This window comes from Zingiber officinale, chromosome 8B (genome assembly GCF_018446385.1).
Source record: "Zingiber officinale cultivar Zhangliang chromosome 8B, Zo_v1.1, whole genome shotgun sequence".
NCBI classification, from domain to species: Eukaryota; Viridiplantae; Streptophyta; class Magnoliopsida; order Zingiberales; family Zingiberaceae; genus Zingiber; species Zingiber officinale.
Window position 1 is genome coordinate 32645025 of NC_056001.1, and position 10766 is coordinate 32655790.

The window sequence follows — 10766 nt, forward strand, 5'->3', positions numbered from 1 at the left end:
GAGGGTTGTAAGGCAGCCTGAGAGATTCATGTTTTTGGGGGAGTCTTCAGACTTGATCCCGGGTAAACATGAACCTGATCCCCGAACATATGACGAAGCACTCCAAGATATAGATACAGTATCTTGGCAAAAGGCAATGAATTCTGAAATAGAATCTATGTATTCTAATAAGGTCTGGGAGCTTGTAGAACCACCAGATGGTGTAAAAGCCATTGGATACAAATAGATCTTCAAAATTTTCTATCATCATGTTAAAAAAGGAAATTTTATAAAAGAAGTTTTAAATTTAAAAACATGGTTTTAATTTTTTAAAACTTTCCTTTTTTAACTCTAGAAAAGAGAGCTTGTAAAATTTTATAAGAGTTTTTTCTCTTGTAAAATTTTATAAAAAAAATTATTTTTCCTTTCCTAAATATGGTGGTCGGCCACCTTGCTTGGTGCCCTTGGGCACCAAGCAAGGTGGCCGGCCAAGCTTAATCCTAAACCAAATAGGATTGATCACAACCATTGATTGGTGATTGATTCAATCAAGAGGAAAGAAAAGGAAAAAAATAAAAAGGAAAAAGGAAAAAGGAAAAAGGGAAAAGGAAAAACTCTTGGATGATTTTATTTTTTGTAAAAGGTTTTTCCTTATTTGCCTTGGGCAAGTAATATAAAAGAAGGGGTGAGGGGGCTTCATGAGACACAACTCTTATTCTCTTGCTTGGAGATCTCTTGGTGGCCGACCCTCTCCCTTCTCTCTTTCCCTTTGCTCTCTTCTCCTTGGTGGTGTTTGTGGACGGATTTTAGAAGAAGAGGAGAAGCTCTTTTGGGTGGTGTTCATCTTGGAGGATCGTCGCCCACACGACGTCCAAGGCGAGGCGAGGAATACGACAGAAGATCTCGAGGTTATTAGCTTACAAAGAGAAGGTATAACTAGTAGTTTTCTTCCGCATCATACTAGTTATTTTCTTTGTAAGAATTCTAAATACAAGAGGCAATTAGATCTAGTTTATCAAATTTATTTTTCGATTTTGTGTTTTCTTCTTTTTCGAATTTGTGATTCGATTGTTCCTTTTGGTTAACCTAGAGTTATTTAAGGAAATAAATATTAGCTTTCCTTAAAAGGCTTTGCCTAGGCAGTGGTGGTTGCTCCTATATCCAAGAAGGCCATGTGTCTCGCCATGCAGTCCTGGAAGCCAATTTTGGAAATTAATATTTATGGAATTAATAACTTAGATAGATTTGAATCAATAGTGTTAAGTTCCGCTTGCGATTCAAATCTAAACCATTAAGAACAGATAAGTTAAATTTGAAATCAATGATGTTAAGTTCCGTCTGCGATTCCTAATTTAACTTCTAAAGAACACAATAGGTTATTTAAGGAAAGGTTCGACACTTGTACAAAAAAATTTTATACAGTGGAACCGGTATGTTTTCCTAGGATTAACCAACAGTATATTCACCCCTCTCTAGTCGATCCACCTTATCCAACAAATATGGTGCGAAATTTTATGAGTTTCCTACATGAAGTCATAGGCCCATGTCAATTGACATAAAGTCTGAAACTTTCTAAATCTTCTAAGTAATGTTGAGAACTGTGTTGCTGGTCTTTGGAAACCTGCACCACTATAGTGTTGGTCTTTGAAAATCAGCACCACAGTCTATGCTAGTTGACACGTAATCATAACTTTATCAACGTGTAGGAGGACTAGAATTAGACGCCATATATATATTCTATACACTTCACATTTCCATCTCATTGTAAAATTTCAAAAATTCAAGTCGTCTAAGTACATCAATAGTTTCGATGAAAATTCATTGACGGACTTAGAGAACTTTGATCAGACTTATTCTAACTTTTGTAGGTTTCTATAGTTCTCTAGAGTCTAAGGGTACCCTTTGTTATCATCGTAAAAGATTCTCAACATTGCTTAGAAGGTTTAGAAAAAAGTTTCAGACTTTGTGTCAATTGACATGAGCCTATAACTTCATGTAAGAGACTCAAAGCTAAAATTTCTCAACATATCAACTTTCAACACACTCTACACTTCCATCTCATTATAAAAATTCAAAAATCTTAATCATCTAGGTTTATCAATGAGTTTTAGTCAAAATTCATTGATGGACCTAGAGAGCTCTAATCAGACCCATTCCAACTCTTATAGATTTCTGTAGTGCCCTAGAGTCCAAGGCTATTCTCCGTTATTATCATAAAAGATTCTCAGCATTGCTCAGAAGGTTTAGAAAGTTTAAGACTTTGTGTCAATTGACATGGATCTATACTTCATATAGAAGACTCAAGACTATGATTTAATATCATTTCTCCCTTTTACACACTCATATCTTTCATCTCATTCATTTCAAGTTTTTAGAAATCTGAGTCTCCTAGAGAGTTATGATTGGACTTATTCCAAATCTTATGAATTTATTAGGTGAATCTGAGTCCAAATAAACTCCCATTTACTAATTTTAAGTCATCTCAACAATGCTCAAAATGATTTAAAGCTTTTATTCGAAAATTAGCACTATAGCAATATTGGTATTAAATTGTGGTATTGGTTTTTGAACGACAACACTAAAGTAATTTTTATTTTATTTTATTTATTATTTTTATTAATAAAATCAGCTTTAATAATTTTATTTTATTAAAATTAGAACATATTAAAAATAAAAAATTAATATTTTATTAATTTCTATTATATTTTTTAAACTTTTTATTAAATTTTTAAAATTAAAAATAATTAAATTTAGAGTGTTTAAATTAATTTTAGAGGAAATAGGAAAAAGAAAAATTAGATGAGAGAAAAAGAAGAGATTAATTAAATATTGGATGCAAATAAAAAATAAGGAAGAGGAAAAGTAAATAGTCGTGAAGGTGTAAAATTAGAAGGGGAAAGAATGAAATTTGGATGCTACTTTTGTTTAAAATTAAACTTGAAATGCACCTTTGTAAATTTGCCGTAAATTATAACGTCTATTCAACATTTAAAGGCTCTAGTTATGCAATAAATTCTTAAACACTGAGCATTCATATTAATTTTTTTATCATATATATATATATATATATATATATATATATATATATATATATATATATATATATATATATATATATAATTTAAAATAAAAAATTTACTTTAGAGAATTATTTTTTACTATACACTATATCAACTATCCTAAAATTTTCATCATTCTTAATTTATTATTATTTTCTTCTCTTTTTATATTTTTTTATTATTATATTTATGAAATGAATAAAAATATAGAAATTGAAAAAAAATGAATGGAATAAGAGATTAAAAAATATATTATTTTATTTTTAAGATAGAAATTAATTTTTTAAATTTAAAGAGTTAGTATTTATCAAATTTAAATTTAAAAATTAAATAGGATAACCGATTCAGAAAATTTTTTATCATCCTATTAAAATTTAGAATAAAATTTTTAATAGAATAGTTTACGTGGAAGTTCCATGTTAGTATGATAGAAAGTTTACTAGTCATTGTCAAAGGGTGAACGGGAGATGGGAGATGGGAGATGGGAGATGGGAGATGAAAGTTCGGTAGCCAAAAGGGCGAAAGGGAGCTACAATAGCTACACTCCTTGACTGTAAGCCCTGTCCGTGTCATTGATTGAATGCTTGTCGTTCGGAGTACGTGGCCAAGCCTTTTTCTCCTGTGAAGCATCAAACGTGGCCACCCTCACTCTCTCTCACTCTCTCTATAAGAATCACGGACGACGTGCGCCGTGACCGCCATCGATCCCACCGACAGCGCTGCGATATCGATCCGACGACCAATCAATGGCGGCTGACGACGCATCATTATCTTCCGCTACTGAGCCTCTCCGCGTGCTCATGTTTCCTTACCTCGCCTTCGGTCACATCAGCCCTTTCATCCAGCTCGCCACCAAGCTCTCCGCCGCGGCAGCCGGGAACATCCGCGTCACCTTCCTCTCCGGCGCCGCCAACGTGGAGCGCATCCGGTCGCTGCTCCCCTCTTCGTCCTCCGTCTCCGTTGTGACGCTGCACCTGCCCGCGATCCCGGGACTCCCTTCGGGAGTCGAGAGCACCGCTGATCTCCCCTCCGACTCCCCTGCTGTGGAGCTTCTGAAGCTCGCAGTCGACGGGACGCGTCCCCAGGTGGACGCGCTCCTTCGCGAGCTTCGTCCCCACGTCGCCGTCTTTGACTTCGCCATGCAGTGGTTGCCGGAGGTCGCGGAGCCGCTCGGCGTCCGCGCCGTGTTCTTCTCCGTATTCGCGGCCGTCTCCACAGCGTACCTCATCTCCCCCGCCCGAAGGTTTCACGGGCCGAACCCCTCCGTCGAGGACCTCAAGTCCCCGCCGGCGAAGTTCCCAGAGGCCTCCTCCATCCGCGGCGTGCCGGCCTACCAGGCGGCCGACTTCCTCTACGTCTTCCGGACCCTCGCGGGGGCCTCCGTGTTCGAGCGGGCGCTCGCGTGCTTGTCGCGCAGCAGCGCCATCATGGCGAAGACCTGCGCGGAGATGGAGGGACCCTACATCGACTACGTGGCTAGGGAGCACGGGAAGCCGATACTGCTGGCGGGGCCCATCACGCCGGAACCGCCGACGGGGGAGTTGGACCCGCGCTGGGCCGAGTGGCTCGGCGGCTTCCCGGCCGGCGCGGTGGTGTTCAGCTCCTTCGGGAGCGAGACGTTCCTGAGTGAGGAAGGCGTGCGGGAGCTGCTGCTGGGGCTGGAAATGACGGGGAAGCCCTTCCTGGCGGTGTTGAACTTGAACCAGGCGAAGGGGGAGGGGGAGGAGGAGGTGGGGCGGCTTCTACCGGAAGGGTGGGCGGAACGGGTGAAGGGACGGGGGCTGGTCCACAGCGGGTGGGTCCAGCAACAGCACATCCTGCGGCACGACAGCGTGGGCGTGTTCCTGTGCCACGCGGGGCTGAGCTCGGTGATGGAGGCGGTGGCGTCGGGGTGCGGACTGGCGATGCTGCCGCAGAAGGGGGACCAGTTCCTGAACGCGAGGCTGTTCGCGGGGGACATGGGCATCGGGGTGGAGGTGGAGAGGAGGGAGGAGGACGGGGGATTCACTAGGGAGGCGGTGTGTTCGGCGGTGAGGGAGGTGACGGAGAGAGAGGAGGTGAAGGAGAAGCACGCCAAGTGGAGGGAGTTTCTGCTGGACAAGGAGAAGCAAGAGGGCTTCGCCGCAGGGCTGCTGGACGGCCTCCGCAAGCTGGCAAATCTGTAATTTATTTATATTTTAATAAATATAAAAAAAATTGTAGGGTGTGTTTTAAATAATATAAAACTTTTAAGTCGCTGGTCGCAGGGTTGCTGGACGGCCTCCGCAAGCTGGCAAATCTGTAATTTATTTATATTTTAATGAATATAAAATAAATTGTAGGGGTGTTTTAAATAATATAAAACTTTTAAGTGGCTGGTCGCAGGGATGCTGGACGGCCTCCGCAAGCTGGCAAATCTGTAATTTATTTATATTTTAATAAATATAAAATAAATTGTAGGGTGTGTTTTAAATAATATAAAACTTTAGGTCGCTGGTCCCTATAATGTCAGGTAAGGCGTTTAGGACAAAATGTATTAGTTTTAAGGGAATCATTGAAGAGATGCTTTTATTTTTTTTTTTTTTTTATTATTATTAATATTATTTTACTCCATCTTGTGAGATGTGCGCCAGATCCGATGGACAATGATTCTTGATGAAGAGAATCTCTTTGAGATTTAGAAGAAGTCCTTCACGATTTTACGTATAGTGAGATAAATTAATAAAGTGTTATTAACCTAAGATCGTGGTGGAGATCTCTGGCTAGATCCTTCGACGCTCAAGTCAGTTTTTCTCTCAAATAGTGGAAGAAGAACAGTAACTAAAGTGAAACAGAGTTTGGATGTTAGAATTTGCGTACTTTACCAATGGAGAGAATCCTCCTTTTTATACTATTTCATGTGATCTCCGTAGTCATGAAATAGTTCCTGGTTCGTTAGGGTTTGTTAGGAGATGAAATCATCTTCTATACTTCGTGCAATAATCCTTTAAGAAATCTTTTCTGTACCCCAAATGTATCTGTTTTGTCGTTTATGACTTATATTTATAATGGGGACACATCATTATGACTGAAGAAACTTCTAGAAGATATTTCCTGTCAAATATCCTGTTGGGCATGTCTTGGCCGACCGTTCAAGTTGGCTGCATATTCTGTTAAGAATATCCCCTGTTGAATATGTCTCGGTCGGTCGTTCAAGTCGACCGTATATTAGGAATATCTTCTGTTGAATATGTCTGTCGGTCGTTCAAGCTAACCGTATATTAGGAATATCTTCTGCTGAATATGTCTTTATGCTCGGGTGGGTTTTGTCTGGCCTAGCATATATGGGCAAGTGAGCGCTGGCTCAGCCTGCAGTTGACCGGTGATATGCTGCAAATCATATATAAGGCTAAATACTTTTATGCTCGGACGGCTTTGTTCGATCGAGTGTACATGAGCACATGGGCACTCGCTCGGCCTGCGGTCGGGCGGTAATATGTTGAGAATCATATATAAGGCTAACTTCCTTTACGCTCGAGCGGGTTTTGCTCGATCGAGCGTATATGAGCACGTGGGCGCTCGCTCGGCCTGCGGTCGGCCGGTAATATGTTGAGAACCATATATAAGGCTAATTGCCATTATGCTCGGGCGGGCTTTGCCCGGCCAAGCGTATATGAGCACGTGGGCACTCGCTCGACCTGCAATCGACCGATAATATGCTGAGAACCATATATAAGGCTAAATGTCTTTATGCTCGGGCGGGCTTTGCCCGGCCGAGTGTATATGAGCTCGTGGGTGCTTGCTGGCCTGCGATCGGCCGGTAATATACTTAGAACCATATGTAACGCTAAATGCTTTTATGCTCAGGCGGGCTTTGCCCGACCGACCATATATTAGCACGTGGACACTTGCTCGGCCTGCGATCGACCGGTAATATGCTGAGAGTCATATATAAAGCTAAATGCCTTTATGCTCGAGCGGACTTTGTTCGGCCGAGCATATATGAGCATGTGGGTGCTCGCTTGGCGTTCGGTCCGTTGGTGATATGCTGTGAATCATACATAAAGTTAAATGTCTTTATGCTCGGGCGGGCTTTACCCGGCCGAGCGTATATGAGCAAGTGAGTGCTCGCTCAGCCTGCGGTCGGCCGGTAATATGTTGAGAACCATATGTAAGGCTAAATGCCATTATGCTCGGGCGAACTTTACCCGACCGAGCATATATGAGTACGTGGGCACTCGCTCGGCCTACGGTCGGTCGGTAATATGCTAAGAGCCATATATAAGGTTAAATGTCTTTATGCTTGGGCAGGCTTTGTCCGACCGAGCATATATGAGCATGTGGGTGCTCGCTCGGCCTTCGGTCGGGCGGTGATATGCTGCGAATCAGACATAAGGCTAAATGCCTTTATGCTCGGGCGGGCTTTGTCCGACCAAGCATATATGAGCACGTGACGCTCACTCGGCCTGCGGTCGACCGGTAATATGTTAGAAGTCATACATAAGGCTAAATGCTTTTATGTTCGGACGGGCTTTACTCGGCCGAGCATATATAAGCACGTGGGTGCTCGCTTGGCCTTCATTCGACCGGCTATATACCTTTCCTATCTTTCTCAACCTAGATGCCTCCTTCACTCGACAGACCGATCCATCATAACTCATATCACTAGCCCCCTCTTCAAGTGTAGTCGAAGGAGGTATAACCGACTAACTAGACCTAAGTCTACTTCTGTCCTTTTTCTGAACACTGTATACCTACTACAGAGATCCCGTGACACCCCCAGCACATATATTGTAATTAAGTTAAATAGAGGTGTGATTCTAACTTTTACAACATCAACCTTTATTCTTTCTTGATTCACTTTCCTTTAGAGATATTATTGAGAGTTATGGCTTCGAATCCCCCCCCCCCGGGATCAACTATTGTCCGAGAATGAGAAGTCTTTGGCTGAGGCTATGCAAGCCTTAGATCTACATCATTCGCATCAAAGAGAGCTAGAGGTATGTCTACTAGCCGCTCAGTCTCAAGTTCGGTCTGAAGTGGCTTTGAGGGACAAAGCTTATTTAGATTTGAAGCACAATACTGAGGAGTTAGATGATCTAAAACCTCGACATGCCTCAGAAATAACCGTTTTGACTAGGAAGGTTCATGTAGATGGTTTACTGATATCTCAATAATAACAAGACTTATACCAGCAGAAAGCTAAAGTAAATTTTTTGCAAACTGAATCAGATCAGGCTAGATCAGAGCTAGCTTCTTTACGACAAACTCAGGAGGGTGAATCCCACAAACGCAAGAGGACAGGATAAACATCTTCTCTTTGTCCAGGTTGTCATTCTACTACACGCTCATACTTGGGATAGGAAGAACAATCTAGTAGCTCCTGGAAGTAAAACAAGTAGAAAATTATTTATCTGCTGTATCTGTATCTGTTTATGTAAGATACAAAAAAAGTTCAAGAGTTATGTTTGTGTAATTATTTATGGCAATATAAAGTTATATGTTTATGTCTGGTTATGCTATTTGTCTCGCTTGTCCAAATGCCTTTAAATTCTGCTGAACTCATACCTGTCCGAGTATATACTTACCTAGACACTTATATGTTATATTCTAATTAAAGCCTACTACCTTTGAGCTTCACCTAGTGTTTTCTGTTCAAGCCTGTAAACATCTCTATTGACTTTAATCATCCTACTGCTTAAGATACTAGTTTATTCTAATACATATTACTGACTCAACCTGAGTTCTCTTTATTTGCCAAACTCATTGTTATTATTTATCTATTTATTATTATATTTACCATACTTTGAGATTCACGTGGTTTTTCAAAATGGTCTCGTTGGTAATTGGTCCTTCAACGGAAAGAGAATGTTTGAACATATGGCGACTCAGTATATGATTTGGTCTATTCTGTTTATCATAAATGTCTCTTCCTAGGCGAGTGCCACGTATCATTTTTCCCCTTTTCTAAGTAACTCTTAGTACGTTTTTCATTCGTGTCTTATCACATATTCTTCTTGACAGATCAATGGTTCTCCTTTGTCGAACCGTTTCGTTTTAACGACAATCCTTATATTCCTCTAAAACCCTAAGTCTTATTTAACTCTTTACCCTTCGTCTTCCTCCAATCACTCCTTGGCGATTTTCTTTTCCGACCTCTTTCAACAACCCGCATTTCTTCATCTTCCCTGGTCTTCTTCTGTGACCTTTTCTCCTTAAGGACTCAGTAAGTCATTTATCCCATGAGTGTTTCTATTTTTCACCATGACTAAAGAATCTTTACTCCCTTGGTATGCTCAAATTCATTCTTCCTTCACCGTTACCGACCGAACTTCCATCCGTTCTCTGTATGAAATCCCTAAAGAATATCGTATTAGAGTCCAGCAACATGATGCTCATCCTTGTCTCCCTCCTGATAACTGTGTTATCGTTTTTAAAAATCAACTAGTCGCAGGCTTATGCTTTCCCATTCCTCCATTCTTGATAGATATAAGTCAATATTTTGGTATTCCTTTACAATAATTTGCCCTCAAACGCCTTTATATATCTATGTGGGTTGTATATGGTATTTCACCTCTTCAGTATACCTCCTACTCTTCAAAATTTTTTCATATTTTCTTACCCCAAAAAATCGGAAACAAGAGTATTTCTTTTTCAATTTCGCCCGAAGATGGTGTTCTTTGAAGAAATGTCTTCATCCATCAAGGGTTGGAAATCACGTTTTTTCTTTGTCAAATTTTCCGGTCCCGTCACGTGGTCCACTAAATGACAATCTTCCTTTCCTTATCTCCTTGACATAAGGGAGCTTCATCAACAACTAATTTTTTCTGAATACTCCAGTAAATTATTAGGTCATAACTTTTACATTCACCAATGGATATGCGGTGATATCTTATATCTTTTTGGCCCGAGCCTTGTTCAAAAGAGCTTACAATATTTCTTTGGTAAGTTTTGAAATTCTAACTATCCCTCCTTTACTAACTAAAATACCTTTTTATTTATTGTAGTGGATACTTTATTCAGAGCTTTAGTTGACAAGATAATCCACCTAGAAGAGGAGGAATTACTAGCTAAGGAACAAGAGCTCAGATTAAAACTCAATATCGCATCAGCTCAAGTATCTAATGCTCCTTTACCTGAGCCTTCAACTCAACCAATGCTCACTTCTAGCTCTCAAACCACTCTTGGGGAGGCATCCACAAGTTTACCTCCAGAGGACACCCCTTTGGAGATACAAGAATAGGTACCCGGGGCTACTCCTACAAGAAAACGCCCCAGGTGGCGATTAACATTAGCGCCCCAACCTAAGAAACGGGCTATCTCTACTTCTGAAGATATAACCACAGGGGATATTCCTCCTTCTCCGGAACCTACCCTTTCCTCCTTGTACCCTATACTTGTTTCTTCCCCTCTTCAATTACCAGAAGATCCCCCTCTATCCAGTGCTAGTTCAGACCCTGAGTTCATGATGACTTTTCCGGAGCCAATCCCTTTACTGACCTCAGGAACTCAAGGTTCTTCTATTCTTCTCTTTTCTCCTCATTCGCTTCATAGTTCTTTATCATCATCTTCCCCATCTGCTCCTACCCTCCCAATATTATTGGGAGGTTCTTTAACTACAACTTGGGCAGAAGCTTATAAAGAACTTGAGAAGCTCACTTCTGCTGATTGGGCTGACAAGTTTTCTTTTGAGGAAACTAAGGTAATATGCCCTTCATCCTTCTATTTTCTCATTAATGCATTCTAATAATAACTTATTTTTTTTACAGC

General features: G+C 40.8%; 1 protein-coding gene across 1 annotated transcript; it reads left to right on the forward strand.

Moving 5' to 3' along the window:
* The first annotated feature begins 3566 nt into the window (after positions 1 to 3566).
* LOC122017183 (anthocyanidin-3-O-glucoside rhamnosyltransferase-like) lies at positions 3567 to 5424 on the forward strand. Its single transcript, XM_042574724.1, has one exon. The coding sequence runs from the start codon at positions 3785 to 3787 to the stop codon at positions 5201 to 5203; it is 1419 nt and encodes a 472-aa protein (XP_042430658.1). The 5' UTR covers positions 3567 to 3784; the 3' UTR covers positions 5204 to 5424.
* Positions 5425 to 10766: the final 5342 nt, after the last annotated feature.